This window comes from Anabas testudineus, chromosome 18 (genome assembly GCF_900324465.2).
Source record: "Anabas testudineus chromosome 18, fAnaTes1.2, whole genome shotgun sequence".
Lineage (NCBI taxonomy): Eukaryota > Metazoa > Chordata > Actinopteri > Anabantiformes > Anabantidae > Anabas > Anabas testudineus.
In genome coordinates this window covers 30,230,878-30,248,178 of record NC_046627.1, presented here as the reverse complement: position 1 = coordinate 30,248,178, position 17,301 = coordinate 30,230,878, and the positions used below count along the sequence as shown (strand labels likewise).

The following is a 17,301-nucleotide window of genomic DNA, read 5'->3' as shown; positions in this document are numbered from 1 at the left end:
ACATAGCTAGCTAGCTATCATCTTCATCAGGCTGACAGCTTACTTTTCTAATGTTTTTTTAACATTTCTTCAAAAGAGTTATTTATTAATTATGATTCATTAGCTTTAAAATGGACATATTCTATAAAATCACCATATCAGAGAGCAGCTTGTTGCCTCACATCTCTTCACTTATTTCAAGTTAAGGTAACTAATAAAGTAATGAAAAACTTGTGTTCAGTGTTGTTCATACATCCGTCCACTGCAGTGTTGTGCAAGAATTTCTCACTTCTTCTTTCTTTCTTTAGAAATGGAAAATTTTGCTTTCCCACCTATTTCCAAGCAATTATTCACCCAGCAATTTTTAAAATAGCTGACAAGGGTAATTTCATTATAATGAAATTTGCAATGTCATTATATTATAAAAGCATTTATTGTCCAATAAAAATGTTGCTGATCAGTAATATTAATTATTATGCTTGTAACGGTGCTTCATCAGTATTTCTCCTATTGGGGTTACTGATGTTTGTTGCCAGGATGAACGGAAGTTTAACTTGCTGAGGTTTGTGTGAAAATAACTTCTTTCTTGTTTTCCTTGGTTGACTGTGTTTGCTGCTCTGGTTTTACTTCCAAAACTTTCACAGCCACTAACTATGAGTTTGGGTTCATAACATATAATAGGAAAATAAGTGTGAATGCCTTATTTATAACAAATACATCAATTCATCAGATTTTTATTGTATTTATTTACATTGCATAGCATGACTGATTTCTCCACTGATGTTTTTTTAGCCTCTTTAAGCTCATTGTTTTTCTTTAAAGGCTACAGCCTGATCAATTTTCAGTGCACTAACCCAAGGCAAGTGTGCACCTCATCTAAAAAGTTGCTCTTTTTCACCTTTCTTGCATTACTGGAATTATGTTGTTGCTGCTGCTGCTGTAAGTTTGGCCTATTGTGATCTATCTCTGATTCATTAGAGGATTGAAACTGGAAGGTGTTTAACAGATGTCAGATGTCGGCATGCTACTAATTGATTGATGCCCTGAAGCTTCCAGACTTTCTGTAGGACAAGGAGAAGGAGCCTGGGAAGGCTTCTTTCACAGAAAAGCAGTTTGAGATCAACTTTACAAATAACACTATTATTAAGCAGAGGTGGTGAAATACATTTACGAGGGAGTCAGATCTGCAGACCAACCAGGATGAAGATTGTGCAAATGTCTATGCAAATGATTGTTTTGTACAAAAGGACTGGGTCAGGGACAGATAGTTAGTCAGACTTCGTGAACTGACACACCTTGTTGTTTGTCAGGGATAGGAAGATCTAGACCCAGAGCTTTGTATGCTTTATTCAATTTGCTTCTAATATTCATTTACTTTATTAATTGATTGTTAAATAAACAGATAACTTGAGACTGAAACTTCTCCTCCTATTCCTTCATAAACAAGCACGCAGGACTTGGCTGTCACATAGAAGAGAGTTTTGCTAGTAGATTGAGCCACAGTCCAACAATTTGGTGACCCCGACGTGATGAAGTGAAGACGGAGGAGGTGACAGATCAAGCAGAGAAAGAAAGAGACAGCGGATGACTGGTGTGGTGACACGAACAAGCAGCGCGGCATCAAAAAGGTAAGCAGACACCTGTTTTATCGAAGTTTTGCTATTGGCTATACCAAAATTGTGTGTTGTCATTATACTTCAAGCGTCCTAATTATAGTAAACGAATAAAGCATTGAAATAAAAGTGCACAGGTTTAAAGTCCTGGAGGTGAAACTCCTCAGAAAGCAACAACTCTGTAGCAGGTTTGAAGTCCTGGAGGCTAGTCCTCAGAAAGCACCGACTCCGGAGCAGTTTGGAAGCCCTGAGTAAAGTTAAAGTCGCATGGCGGGTTGAAAGACATATGAGATAAAGTACACATAAAATAGACCTGCACAGTCAAAGAGGATAGGTTTAAAGTCCTTCGGGTTTGAGGCTCTGTAAAAGCACCAGGTTGGCCTCAGAGGGTTTGACGCCTCCAGAGGAAGATGCATATGCAGGAATGGGCAGGAGTTATGATGAGGGAGAAGATGAAACATATCCAGTTACATTTGTAGGGGCGTTAACCAGACACACACAAGATGGCGCCAGACCAGAAACTGATCAAGAACACAGATACAACAACACAGAGAACAGCTGCAGACACCTAGCAGATACACACAGATGTCACTAATATACAAGGGGACTCAGATTAGGGAAGTGTATCAACCTTTTTCATTCACAGACATGAATTGCATCCTGGATAAAATGTCCCCTCCTACAGAAGGAGAAGGTTCCCGGATGGAGAAATTTTGTCAACACACACTAGAAGAAAAGTTAATGATGCTAAAAAGACAAATCACAAGTTCAACAGCCGCAAACACAACCTAACACCCCAGATTTATATCCAGTACCTGAATGGATACCACAACCTCGTTACAGAGGTAGAGGCAGGGGTCGCGGAGGATCCGGGGTTCGGCCAATCACATGCTTCAGATGTGGCCAGTCTGGACATTGGAGAAAGGATTGTCCTGAACTGTGGGGACCCAGGGGAGGTCCAGCTCCAGCCAGAGGTGGATATGGTCAACAAGGTCAGCCTCAAAGTTATCAGATGGCTCCACCTTGTCAAGTACCCCATGCAGCAGTGGCATCGCATGGACAGTATCCCCAGACCATAGAAGATGGTCAGGGATATGATTATTGACGAGGCGTGAGAACTCAAGGACAGGTGGGGCTGGCAGACCCCTACCTGCAAGTGAGAATAATGGACAAAGAACTGCCTTTTCTAGTTGACACAGGTACGAGATTTTCCACCATCACCTGCACAGTGTCTCGGTCCAATATCTCATCCTCCAGTGTTCAGCTAGTAGGGTCCTTGGGGTAAACAAGAAAATCTGCCTTTGACAACACCTCTAACCACCTCAGTAGCAGGACAGACATTCCTACATCAATACATATCGTCACCTAAGTGTCCAGTTAATTTGATGGGAAGAGACTTGTTGTGAGAAATGTGGGGCTTCGGTTCTGTGTGGACCGGAGGGATTGATTGTGACTTTTCCCAGTGGGTACTCTGTGAACTGCTCTGTGTCAATGGTTCAATCCAGCTCTCAGATGTTGTTGTCAGCTGATGTTTCACCCACAGCTGAAGGATTATGGGCAGACATATACTGGGGTCTCTTGGAACCTGAAAGTAAACAACGGCATACAGACCCTGTATTTCCAGTGGCGACCGTGGGTTCAAATGCTACATCCTTACTCTCCTCCCACAGACCCCCTTCACTCTGTATTATGATAGAGATGGGAATGAAATTTATGAACACGCTTTTTATGAAGAATTATAGGGGACACAGTGGGACATATCATCTAGCTGTATTCTAGTTGGAAATGAGGGTGTGGCAGCTGCAGTTGAATTAACATCAGAACAAATGGAGTGGTATGAAATGACTGAGGAGGCTGTGCCTCATGTGACATTAGCAATACATGCTAATGCGATTTCACCTGGTGCCAGCTCCCTTTATATTCTGAATCTTCCCCTGAGAGAGCTGCCAGATTGTCCTGACCCTGTGTTTGACTTTCCAGCCTTTCTAGTTATCTTGTTTGCTTATGTGTTACAGACCGGACCGTATTCTCTACCCTGAGTTTTTGCCTGCTCCTTAGAAAGACCGTGAATTGATTCTCTTTGCCTTTTCTGGTTTTGGACCCCTGCTCTCGTTTGGTTCAAGCCTCACTGTCTTATAAGCTCACCTCACTTCAGGTCCCCGTGTTCATAGATTCTGGTTCAGATGCTAACTTCCTCGACTGGAAGGTAATTCAAGACCTGCATATACCTACTGCCACATTACCTCAGCCTCTTCAGGTTCAGTCCCTTAATGACAGGCTGTTACATCATGTCACCTTGCAAACTGCACCCCTTACTCTCACCATAGACAACCATGTGGAGACGATAGACTTCTTTGTGATCCGGTCTCCCCATCACCCTGTTGTTCTTGGTATCCCTAAGCTCACTACTCATAACCCCCAGGTAGATTGGTCCTCGGGTCAGATTGTGGGTTGGTCCTCCCGGTGCTCTTCCAAGTGTCTCAGGTCAGCGGTTCCAGAGCTACACCTACCTTGCCAACCACCTGAGTCATTTCCTGATCTGTCCAGGGTCCTAGTTCAGTATTTGGATTTATTTAGTAAGTCTAGGGCCACCTCTTTACCTCCTCATCGGCCATACGACTGCACCATAGACCTACTCCCTGGTACCACTCCGGAACAGCAAGCCATGGCCTCCTACATATCTGAATCTCTTGCAGCCGGCCTTATTCGTCCTTCTTCCTCTCCAGCCGGAGCAGGATTCTTTTTTGTTGGTAAGAAGGACGGAGGCCTTCGGCCCTGCATAGACTTTCATGGTCTTAATGAGATAACTGTTAAGAACCGTTATCCTCTCCCTCTCTTGTCCTCTGCCTTTGAACCCATACAGGATGCCAAGATCTTTACCAAACTGGACCTGCCCAACACTTATCATTTGGTGCGAATCCGAGAGGGGGATGAATGGAAGACAGCATTCAACACACCTTCTGGTCACTATGAATACCTGGTAATGCCGTTTCGGCTTTTCAATGCTCCTGCTGTGTTTCAGAACTTGGTCAATGATGTGCTGGGAGACATGCTGAATAAATTTGTCTTTGTTTATCTTGAGGACATTCTGATTTTCTCCCCTTCTGAGACCGAGCATTCGTCCCATGTCAGGGCAGTTCTCCTTCGCCTCTTGCAGAACAACCTTTTTGTCAAGGCAGAGAAATGCTTATTTCATGTCCCTACGGTATCCTTCCTCAGGTTGATCGTCTCTGCTGGACAGGTCCAGATGGATCCCACTAAAGTCCAAACAGTAGCCTCATGGCCTACCCCTGAGAACCGTAAATGGGTCCAACGGTTCCTTGGATTCGCAAACTTCTATAGAAAATTTATTCGCAACTTCAGTACCATAGCAGCACCACTCCACCGCATCACCTCCGCCAAAAATCGCTTCCAGAAGCCCAGCAAGCATTTCAGTCGCTCAAAGATAGCTTCTGTTCCGCTCCCATCCTCACTCTCCCTGAGCCCAAGCTCCAGTTTATTCTGGAGGTAGATGCCTCTGACACTGGGGTAGGAGCGGTCCTCTCACAACGTTGTGTCTCAGACCAGAGGTTACACCCCTGCGCCTTTTTCTCCAGACGGTTAACACCAGCAGAACGTAATTACAGCATTGGAGATCAAGAGCTTCCTGCAGTGAAACTTGCTTTGGAGGAATGGAGGCATTGGCTAGAGGGGGCCAGTCAGCCTTTCCAGGTTCTGACTGATCATAAGAACTTGGAATACCTTCGTACTGCTAAGAGGCTTAACCCCAGACAAGCTAGATGGGCTCTCTTCTTTGACCGTTTTCAGTTCTCCTTGTCCTATCTTCCAGGTACCAAAAACGGCAAAGCTGATGCGCTCTCCAGGCTGCACAGTCCCAGCACCGAGACAGAAGAACCTGCCTTTGTCCTCCCTCATTCAGCTCGTCTCTGGGCAGCCAGGCTAGACATCGAACAAGAGATATTGGATGTTCTGAGGTCTGCACCAGGTCCCTCCTCCTGTCCTGAGGGGAAGCTGTCCATCCCAGAAGCACTCAGGGCTAAGAACTTGCACTGGGGTCATGCTTCTCGCCTCTTTTGTCACCCTGGGGCTGCTAAGACCTGCTTTGTCTTGCAACGCAGGTTTTGGTGGCCTACCCTGCGGGCAGATGTCAGAGAGTACCTGGCTGCCTGTCCTGACTGCGACCAGAACAAACCCTCCAACAGACGTCCTGCTGGTTTGCTTCGCCCCCTTCCTGTTCCTCTCTGCCCATGGACACACATCTCTGTGGACTTTGTTACCGGCCTGCCACCCTCCAAGGGCATGACAACCATTCCCACTATCATGGACCGTTTCTCCAAGATGGTTCACTTCGTCCCACTTCCCAAGCTCCCCTCTGCCAAGGAAACAGCTCAAGCACTCCTCCAACATGTGTTCCGCCTACACGGCCTCCCCTGCGATGTGGTCTCGAGTTTTGTCGCCTCCTGGGCATCTCTGCAAGCCTCTCCACTGGCTTCCATCCTCAGACGAACGGCCAGACAGAGAGGCTGACCCAACAGCTGGAGACGGCACTGAGACTGCTCTGTGGTCGGGATCCTTCCCTGTGGGCTGAGAATCTGGTCTGGGCGGAATACGCCGACAATTCCCTTCCCTCCTCTGCTACCGGACTGCCTCCATTCAAAGTCGTCTATGGGTATCTACCCCCCCGTGTTCCCGAGCCTGGACCCAGAGACCCTGGTACCTTCAGCTTCTGCTCTAGTCAGGAGATGTCAACGAGCCTGGCGGCGTGCCCGATTTGTCCTCCTTCGCTCTGTCCGTAGTTACGAGAAGTGGGCTAATAAACGCCATGCTACTGCCCCCCTGTATCGACTTGGTCAGAAGGTTTGTCAGAAGCCAGCACTCTCCAGTCGGTTCGTCCTCCACAGACTAATGGAGGATTTGAAGAAATAGTAACAGGGACGGTCACAGGGAAAGAGTCAGCACAGCTAGCTGAACTACAGGGGATGATAGCTGCCTTAGAATGGTCAGGGTAAACATCTACACAGACTCTGCGTATGTCGTAGGAGCAATACAAGTAGAACTCATTCAATGGATCAGAGCAGGATTTTTGACTGCAGCAAAGACACCTATCAAACATGAGAAAGACATCAAGCGACTTGTTGAAGCCCTAATGAAGCCTACAGTAGTAGCAGTAACAAAGTGCAGAGGTCATGATAAAACAGAGACAACAGTAGCCAAAGGAAATCAGCAGGCAGATTTGGAAGCAAAGAAAGCAACAGAATACATAGTCCAGTACATGATGATACAGGCAGGAAAAACAGTGTATGACTTACTCCCAGCATGTGATGTAAATATTGATAAAAGAGCAGCAGAAAGCCTCTCCTCAGGAACTGACGGTATGGAAGGAAAGAGGAGTGATGGAATCAGAAGGATTGTGGAGGTCACCAGAGGATAGACCTGTGTTACCCCCAGGTCTGATAGCTTCTGTGTTACAGGAAGCTCATGGGTTAAACGCATTGTGGCAAATTGCAGATGCAGAGACATCTCACACATTGGTGGCATCCGTTTTTACCAGCGATGATTTAAAATTACATCAGAGAATGTAAAACATGTACAGAATATAATATTAGTACCACAGTGAAGCCACATGAAGAAAAATTTCCTTTAACAAAGACGCCAGGTCAGGAACTTGACTACACTGACATGCTGGGGAGAGTGAAAGGATACAGGTATCTTCTGGTAGCAGAATTTGGTATCTACCTGAATGAATGAGGTCTCCTTTCAAATTCTAAAGGGTTGTTGGCGTCAGTATCAAAATACTGTCAAAGATGCTAAAAAAGAATACCTTTCAAACATTATTGCATCAAATAGCCAAAATCCACGTGTGTTATTTAAAACAATTGACTTTGTTTTAAACCCCACAACAAGAGTGTGCTGCCTGGAATCCTCTGCTGAAATGTTCAATAATTTCCTGCACTTTTTTACTGAGAAGGTTGTTGCCACAGGGGCCTCCATTTCAGCTCCTGCTGTTGATCCATCTGATTGCGCTCCTTGTTTGGCTGTGTTCGATACGCTTGAGCCGGTAACACTCTCACTTTTGGAGGAAGCGATGAGCCACATCAAGCCATCGGGCTCCCCTCCAGATGCTCTCCCTCCTCATTTTCTTAAAGAGGTTTTCCCCAGTATAGGGCAGTTGGTTTTGTCCATTATAAATGGCAGCCTGATTTCAGGTGTTGTCCCGGCAAATTTCAAACATGCCGTGATACAACCCCTGCTTAAGAAACCAGGTCTTGACCACACTGAGTTGGCAAATTTTAGGCACATCTCTAAAGCTGCCTTTTATCTCTAAAATTCTAGAGAAAATTGTTTATGCGCAGTTGAAATCTTTTTTAATTGAGCAAAATCTTTTAGAGGTTTTTCAATCTGGTTTTAAAACTTCGCATAGCACAGAGTCAGCATTGCTAAGGGTTTTTAATGACATTCTCCTGGCAACTGATGCTGGTGATTTTGTGATCCTTGTTTTGCTGGATCTAACTGCTGCTTTTGATACTTTGGACCATAACATTTTATTATCTCGGCTGCAGCATCTGGTGGGCATTCATGGTACCGCTTTAGAATGGTTTAGGTCCTATTTGGCAGACAGAACCATAAGTGTGAACCTTGTTGGTTCTGAATCGTCTTCAGCTCCCCTGTTATATGGAGTTCCTCAAGGGTCAATTTTAGGGCCTCTCCTTTTTTCCCTTTACCTACTTCCTCTGGGTTCCATCCTAAGGAAGCATGGTATTTCTTTTCATTGTTATGCTCATGACAGTCAAATCTACATGCCACTAAAGAAAAGTGATGACTTCTGCCTAAAATCACTTCTGTCTTGCATTAATGACATTAAGGAGTGGATGGCCCTAAGTTTTTTAAAGTTCAACGATACAAAAACTGAGGTGATGTTGATCGGTCCAAATGGCCTCGGTAAACCCTCCTTGGTTGACCTTGGCCCTTTGGCACAGTTTGAGAAGCAGACTGTGTCAAACTTAGGTTTTAAGATGGACTGTGATTTTAAATTGGATCGTCAAATTAGTGCAGTTGTAAGGTCTGGCTTTTTCCACCTTAGGCAGCTGGCTAAAGTAAAGCCTTTCGTAACACGGCAGCACTTTGAAACAGTAATCCATGCCTTTATTACATCTCGGCTGGATTACTGTAATGCACTGTATTTTGGTGTAAATCAATCCTCCCTTGCACGTCTCCAACTGGTCCAAAATGCAGCTGCTCGTCTCATGGTTGGGGCACGAAAAAGGGAGCACATAACTCCCATCCTGGCATCTCTCCACTGGTTGCCTGTGCATTTTCGAGTTCATTTTAAAATGCTTTTATTTGTTTATAAATCTCTACACGGTCTTGCCCCCACTTATCTTGCTGAGCTACTTATCCCATATGCTCCTTCCCGGTCTCTCAGGTCAGCTGACCAGCTCCTCCTGACAGTACCAAAGTCAAGGCGGAAGCCTAGAGGGGACAGAGCTTTTGCCGTTGCAGCACCCAAATTATGGAATGCCCTACCACTGCACATTAGACAGGCACCTTCATTGTCCATTTTTAAAACTTACTTGAAGAATTATTTTTACTCTCTGGCTTTCAATTCAGCATGAAGACTCTGTGTTTGTCTCCTTTGTTTTATTCTTTTGTTTTTATTGCCATCTTATTTATTATTCATTGTTTTAAGTATTGTCTTAATGCTTGTTTTTCTTTTGACTAACTGTGTACAGCACTTTGGTAAGCCAAAGCTTTTTTTAAAGGGCTTTATAAATAAAGTTGAGTTGAGTTGAGTTGAGTTGAATGAAACATGTGGGGGAAATAAAATCATTAAAATATCATTGTATTTGAAATAGAAATTAGATTTGTGTGGGGAAAACAAGCCACATAAATGGATTTGAAAGACAAATGTTGAGAAGCTGAGTAGTTTCACAACAAGTGTGACAGATTAACTAAGATCTTAACAGCAGGTGACTGCAGTGTTAGGACCATAGTAAAATCTCATGTGTGTATAGTGGTTAATGAAGTAAGTCTAAAATAAAGGTTGTTTTTAGTTAAACTAGCAGGTCAGCTTCAGGAAAGGAAAACACATTTGCATTTGTTTCTAGGTAAATTAGGTGGACAATTACTACTGTGAAGTAGGCCTGGGTCTGATGGCCCTGAAAATTGGTATTCAATTACTTGCATTAATGCAACACTTAACACATTCTGTGGTAGCCCTATTGTTGTAGGAAAGTTGCTCAGAAGCTGTTTTACACTCTCAGTGATCTGCTTACATGTGGAGATAAAGAAAAAATGTCGTGGCCAAGTGCAGACTCTTGTAAATGTCACCCATCCATGGAGACATTTGGGAGAAAAGTCAACCACTCCCGGAACAATCCCAATGTGAAGCCAGTCCACTGCAAGATAAGGTTTACTGAGGGCGAAAGGGACACTCTCCTCCTGGTGGCAGCAAAGGAGGCTGCCGTGGACCAGAAACTGAAATTTGCCTATGGGGTGAATGGGAAGTCTTTTTGTGGGGAAGGACTGGGCTTTCAGTGGCTGGACCATTGGGCGGATTGAATTGTATTGCATAATTGTATTTAACTGAAGTGAATTTCGATCCACTTTTGTTGTACTGACAGCAAGATCATCACACGCAGTGACCTGCTTACAAGTGGAGATAAAAGGACTTTTTTTTATTGTTTCTCAATTAGTTCTGTAACGAAACTCTTACAAATGCAGGATTTTGTAATAGAAACCAGATTTGTGTGGGAAAACTACCAAATAAACGGGTACAAAGGGTAACTTTGTGAAAGATTCCTGAGAGCTCAATGGCAGAAGTAAAATTGGTGTAGCTGGCTTTGTTGTGTGAAAAACATGGCTAAAGGACATATTTGTTTTGTTTTTGAATTTTCAACATTTGATTCAAATTACAGCACTGGTGTACAGGGATGTTTAGGAAAAATGTCCGTCAAAGAACAGAAGATGTGGACCGTTCTGGGTTTGTGAACCTTCCTAATATGGGACAGAGCCACCTAAGCGGTCGCCAGCGGTTGATCACAGAGCACGCAGAGAAAGGGTTGGCTGGAAAAAGAACATTTGACGCTTTTAAATGATGTTAGACATGTTTTGTTTGCATCAACCTTGGTAAAATGAATTCCGATGGCCCAAGACCTGCAGTTTTGAATAGATGAGACGTACACAAACTCACCTGGCTGTAAATATCTTTCTGAAAATCAGCATTGGTGCCCACATAAAGGTGTATATAAAGGTGCTTTATATTGGTGTATAGCACATCTTGGTCCCATCTTGCTAGCTGACTGTAGAGGCCTGAGAGTACACGACCATCTGTAAAACCTCTTAAAAAATGCATTGTTTGTAATAGAAAATAGAATTTTGTGGCAAAAAAGCCAAATAACATTTAATAATGAAAGACAAAGCTGCGTGTTCTTTTGAAAAAGTGTGACAGATTAACCAAGATCTCAACAGCAGGTGACCGCAGTGTTAGGACCATAGTAAAATCTCCTGTGTGTGTATATTGGTTAATGGAGTAAGTCTAAAATAAAGGTTGATTTTAGTTAAACTAGCAGGTCAGCTTCAGGAAAGGAAAACACATTTGCATTTGTTTCTAGGTAAATTAGGTGGACAATTACTACTGTGAAGTAGGCCTGGGTCTGATGGCCCTGAAAATTGGTATTCAATTACTTGTATTAATGCAACACTTAACACATTCTGTGGTAGCCCTATTGTTGTAGGAAAGTTGCTCAGAAGCTGTTTTACACTCTCAGTGATCTGCTTACATGTGGAGATAAGAAAAAGTCATTAAAATCATTAAAACATCATTGTATTTGAAATAGAAATTAGATTTGTGTGGGGAAAACAAGCAACATAAATGGATTTGAAAGACAAATGTTGAGAAGCTGAGTAGTTTCACCACAAGTGTGACAGATTACAAAGATCTCAACAGCAGGTATCCCAGTATTCTATTAGGCCAATCTTGTTAAATGATTTGTTGCCAATAAATCGATCTAGTATTACAAGATACATGTTAGAAACTAAACATTCTTGCAATCTGTTTTACAGATAATACTTTTATATAAAATTACCCTGACTCACGTGAAAAATACAGTTCAACTCCACCCCCAAGGCAGGACTGGTGTGGGGGTGGAGCAGAGTAAGTCGGCGGGCGGGGCTTAGACTACCTGAATTCACATAAATAGTGCAGGTAAAGCTCAGTGTCTTCACTTGTGTTTTCACATTTGATCACACAGGACTTCTTTGCCTTTGGTGAAGGATTTTACAACGACTTTTTGCATTCTTTTTACAAGAAGGAGAAAGAACAATGGCCCACCAGACTGAAAAGAGGAAGTAAGTTCACTTATATGGTGTTTTATGTTTCACTTGGGACCTTTCTGTGCACGTCTGACTGTGGCTTTGGAACTGAGGTGATGGATGTGTGTGTTTGTGTGTATGTGTGTGTAATGGAAAGTAAGATTAGACAAGTGCACTAAACTTACGTGTCCCTCCTCTTTCACAGTGGGAAAGAGAAAGACCGTCGTATTGGTCACTGTCTCCTGTGCCAGAAGCCACAGGAGGTTTTATCTGCACACCTAGCCAGGGTTTGCATGAAGGACAGCACAAAAGAAGAGAGGGAGGCAGAGCTGAAGCGAGCCAAGAAGTCGACAAAGTCCTGGACCCGCCAAGGGCGCAACTGGGATTACAGACAGATCTGCTCCATCGTAATGGACAGGGCTTCCAGGATGGCTCTGGTACGGCACCTGGAAGAAAGAGATTTCTTCATTTCTTACAAGCCGGAAGAAGCAGATGGAGTTGTGCTGGAACAGCAGCCCGGCCCAGGTGCAGCGGTGGCCAAAGGAGAGCCCACAGTTGCGAGTGGGACCGCCATGGATGCCGTGGAAGACAGCCCCTGGTCAGACCATGATGAGGAGAATGATGCTTCTGAGGCTCCAACATACCAAGAGTAAGTTTGAATAGCTACACAAACGACTGTTTGGGGAAAAACAAGAGATATAAGTTGCAGTTTACTTATGTTTTTACTTGCTAAATTGAAATGATTACATTTACTTGTAGCTCTCAGTTCAACTGTCAATTTGTTCTAAAATGTCCTAATGTTACATTTTCTCTGTCTTGTTTTCACAGAGCTGCATCTGCCAGCCGGGGTAGGGCACGTTGCAACATGCAACAAACTGGACTGTATGAAAAGTTCAACAGTGACAATCCACTCTTGGTGGAATTCAAGAAATACCTGGTTAATCACATGGAGGTCCCAAACTGCCAACAGGAGGTGAGTTGGTGTTTTCACATGCAGATGTGAAGGAGCGGAGGGGGTTGCTGTGATCAGACTTATTAGCATATCTAAAGGTGTTTGTTGACTCTGAAGCCTGTGCACAAGTAGGCTACATTGCTCAGCTTGCCCAGAGACACAGAGCAGAGGCAGTTGTCAGAAATGTAGCAGTTGTTTCTGAACTGAATTTCTTTCCAGTCTGACCATGATTTCATGCTTATTTCACTACAGGTTGACAATGTATCCAGGATGCTGAGATACATTCAACCGACAGGTGAGGAAATCGACATGGACTTCCTCAGAAAAGGTACAGAGGCCAAGGACTACATTGAGAGTCTCAAGGGGGCCAAGCTGCTTCCACCCACCATCTTAAACTACATCAACAACATGATCCACTTTGTCCAGTTCCTGGCCACCAGGAACATTGACGACATGGAGTTCTACACGAGGTGTGACTCGTACATCAGTCTGCTACACACCCTGAGGAAGCCAGTTTCCAAGGCCATCAACAAAGTCACGTGTAAAACAAGGTAAATGTTGGCCTAATGAACCCTTTAATGATGCTACTGTGCTGGGCACTGTGGGACACAACATGTGATTCACTGACTTTTGTGTCATTCTAGGTATCAACGTTTTCTGGGAAGCCCCAAGAGTGTCAGGGACTGCCAGAAGCTGCTGTCTGTGGCCAAGAATGACATGCTGCGCATTTTTGCAAATCTCCAGGAGGGCAGATTTGTAGGTTCAGATGAAAAGACCCTGTACCGCTATTATTGTGAAGCCATCCTCATTCTAGGACACTTCCAGAGGCCAGCGGCTTTGCAGGGAATGACTGTAAGTTCTGATTGCACTGCGTTTTTCCTCTCAGCATAGACCATTAGACTGAGGTCGTTGCTCTCTCTTTCAACTGTCTAATGGTGTGTCCGTTGTTTTTCAGGTCTCAGAGTGGCTCAACAAAACCCACGTAAACGGAAGAGTGTGTGTGGCAGTCGGCCAACATAAAACGTCCAGCGTGGAAATTGCTACATTTGCACTGACAACAGAGGAGTCTGCTGTAAGTTTGCTAACAGGATGGGATGAAAAAGGGCCAGCATCAATAGTACTTCCACTTTCTCTCCAAGTGGTAACGTCACTCTCATATCTTGTCTCCACAGTTCATAGATGCGTACTACCTATATATCCGCTCTGGCTTGGTGCATGAGAGCGTGGATGGTGGGAGGTTTTTCCTCGGTGCAAATGGACGACCCATCCGCAGTCCCACCCACGACGTTGGTCGTCTTCATATCCAGTGAGTATTATATTCATCCAGGGAAAAGGGCGATAAGATGAATTTGCTATCTGCCTGAATGAATGAATAATAATACACTAGAGACTGTCTCAGGTGATTGACTATTGATTTCTTTTTCATTGTAGCTACAAACTGCCGAACGTGACCAGTCAGGAGATCAGGGGGGTGGTGGAAACGGAGGTTTCCCGCACTTTTAGTGAGGAGCAGAAGGGTCGGGTGGCGCACTACGTGTCACACTCCACACCAGTGGCCAATGTACACGACAGCATGAAGACGCCGGAGGCAATCGTTGCCACAGCCAACGTCCTGTCGAGCCTTGCAGGGTACAGGTCAGTATGTGAGACCACATTTCCAAAATATTTGGTGATCTGTTATATGTTCTGTGAATTAATATTTTCATTTGTGTCTTTCTTGAAGCTCCGACGAGCCAGCAGACGGGATGGTTGGCAGGGGCCAGAAGAGAGCCAGGGAAGCCAGTGAGGAGGACAGCGCTACCTGGAGAGACTTTGCTCAGTTTCTGGAGGTCTTTCCAGTAACACTGACAGGACCACCGCCGACCACGAGGCAGCGAGCTGAGGCCGGGTTTCCACAGGATCGTGTGTTCTATGATAAGTGGAGGGGAGTACAGTTTGCTAAACGGGAAGAGTACCTCTTGTGTAAGTATATATATCGTCACGGAGGAAATGCAGCCGGCGAGAGCGCGCCAGCGCCGGGATGAGGTCCCATGGGCGGCCGCTCCCGTACCGGGCTAAATCCCCTGGGCAGACCCCAACTGGTTAACCTAACAAGCACACCGGGTAAAAGGATTAATGTGTCATCAGAAACAACTTTGAAACTGACATCTCTCTCTGTTTCTCTCTTTTGACAGCCAAATTCTACAGACATACTCCGACTGTGGAGAAAGTGGCGAGGATGATCAGTTGCGAGGGCTGGACAGCCAATCATCCCAATCCGGAGAACGTCGTGGCCAAGTGCAGACTCTTGTAAATGTCACCCATCCATGGAGACATTTGGGAGAAAAGTCAACCACTCCCGGAACAATCCCAATGTGAAGCCAGTCCACTGCAAGATAAGGTTTACTGAGGGCGAAAGGGACACTCTCCTCCTGGTGGCAGCAAAGAAACTGAAATTTGCCTATGGGGTGAATGGGAAGTCTTTTTGTGGGGAAGGACTGGGCTTTCAGTGGCTGGACCATTGGGCGGATTGAATTGTATTGCATAATTGTATTTAACTGAAGTGAATTTCGATCCACTTTTGTTGTACTGACAGCAAGATCATCACACGCAGTGACCTGCTTACAAGTGGAGATAAAAGGACCTTTTTTATTGTTTCTCAATTAGTTGTGTAACAAAACTCTTACAAATGCAGGATTTTGTAATAGAAACCAGATTTGTGTGGGAAAACTACCAAATAAACGGGTACAAAGGGTAACTTTGTGAAAGATTCCTGAGAGCTCAATGGCAGAAGTAAAATTGGTGTAGCTGGCTTTGTTGTGTGAAAAACATGGCTGAAGGACATATTTGTTTTGTTTTTGAATTTTCAACATTTGATTCAAATTACAGCACTGGTGTACAGGGATGTTTAGGAAAAATGTCCGTCAAAGAACAGAAGATGTGGACCGTTCTGGGTTTGTGAACCTTCCTAATATGGGACAGAGCCACCTAAGCGGTCGCCAGCGGTTGATCACAGAGCACGCAGAGAAAGGGTTGGCTGGAAAAAGAACATTTGACGCTTTTAAATGATGTTAGACATGTTTTGTTTGCATCAACCTTGGTAAAATGAATTCCGATGGCCCAAGACCTGCAGTTTTGAATAGATGAGATGTACACAAACTCACCTGGCCGTAAATATCTTTCTGAAAATCAGCATTGGTGCCCACATAAAGGTGTATATAAAGGTGCTTTATATTGGTGTATAGCACATCTTGGTCCCATCTTGCTAGCTGACTGTAGAGGCCTGAGAGTACACGACCATCTGTAAAACCTCTTAAAAAATGCATTGTTTGTAATAGAAAATAGAATTTTGTGGCAAAAAAGCCAAATAACATTTAATAATGAAAGACAAAGCTGCGTGTTCTTTTGAAAAAGTGTGACAGATTAACCAAGATCTCAACAGCAGGTGACCGCAGTGTTAGGACCATAGTAAAATCTCCTGTGTGTGTATATTGGTTAATGGAGTAAGTCTAAAATAAAGGTTGTTTTTAGTTAAACTAGCAGGTCAGCTTCAGGAAAGGAAAACACATTTGCATTTGTTTCTAGGTAAATTAGGTGGACAATTACTACTGTGAAGTAGGCCTGGGTCTGATGGCCCTGAAAATTGGTATTCAATTACTTGCATTAATGCAACACTTAACACATTCTGTGGTAGCCCTATTGTTGTAGGAAAGTTGCTCAGAAGCTGTTTTACACTCTCAGTGATCTGCTTACATGTGGAGATAAAGAAAAAAGTCATTAAAATCATTAAAACATCATTGTATTTGAAATAGAAATTAGATTTGTGTGGGGAAAACAAGCAACATAAATGGATTTGAAAGACAAATGTTGAGAAGCTGAGTAGTTTCTATCTATCACAAAGGGTAACTTTGTGATAGATAGAAACTACTGGACAGAGCCACCTAAGTGGTCACCAGCGGTTGATCACAGAGCACACAGAGAATGCCCACATAAAGGTCTAATTTTCAGCTTTATATTGGTGTATAGCACATCTTGGTCCCATCTTGCTAGCTGACTGTAGAGGCCTGAGAGTACACGACCATCTGTAAAACCTCTTAAAAAATGCATTGTTTGTAATAGAAAATAGAATTTTGTGGCAAAAAAGCCAAATAACATTTAATAATGAAAGACAAAGCTGCGTGTTCTTTTGAAAAAGTGTGACAGATTAACCAAGATCTCAACAGCAGGTGACCGCAGTGTTAGGACCATAGTAAAATCTCCTGTGTGTGTATATTGGTTAATGGAGTAAGTCTAAAATAAAGGTTGTTTTTAGTTAAACTAGCAGGTCAGCTTCAGGAAAGGAAAACACATTTGCATTTGTTTCTAGGTAAATTAGGTGGACAATTACTACTGTGAAGTAGGCCTGGGTCTGATGGCCCTGAAAATTGGTATTCAATTACTTGCATTAATGCAACACTTAACACATTC

The 17,301-nt window shown here is 43.8% G+C and overlaps 1 protein-coding gene across 1 annotated transcript; it reads left to right on the top strand.

Moving 5' to 3' along the window:
- The first annotated feature begins 1,226 nt into the window (after positions 1-1,226).
- LOC113157736 lies at positions 1,227-16,753 on the top strand. Its single transcript, XM_026353364.1, has 12 exons — positions 1,227-1,317; positions 1,427-1,607; positions 11,843-11,939; positions 12,109-12,552; positions 12,732-12,876; positions 13,108-13,406; positions 13,500-13,707; positions 13,811-13,927; positions 14,028-14,161; positions 14,287-14,490; positions 14,579-14,817; positions 15,030-16,753. The coding sequence occupies exons 3-12, from the start codon at positions 11,914-11,916 to the stop codon at positions 15,146-15,148; spliced, it is 1,935 nt and encodes a 644-aa protein (XP_026209149.1). The 5' UTR covers positions 1,227-1,317; positions 1,427-1,607; positions 11,843-11,913; the 3' UTR covers positions 15,149-16,753.
- The last annotated feature ends 548 nt before the right edge of the window (positions 16,754-17,301 follow it).

What these genes read in the sequence shown, in the direction of transcription:
- LOC113157736 (XM_026353364.1), top strand. Translation starts at nt 11,914, where the DNA reads ATGGCCCACCAGACTGAAAAGAGGAA. An exon ending in TCCCAAACTGCCAACAGGAG is followed by an intron (nt 12,877 to 13,107) that starts GTGAGTTGGTGT and finishes ATTTCACTACAG; the next exon opens with GTTGACAATGTATCCAGGAT. An exon ending in TCGAGCCTTGCAGGGTACAG is followed by an intron (nt 14,491 to 14,578) that starts GTCAGTATGTGA and finishes TCTTTCTTGAAG; the next exon opens with CTCCGACGAGCCAGCAGACG.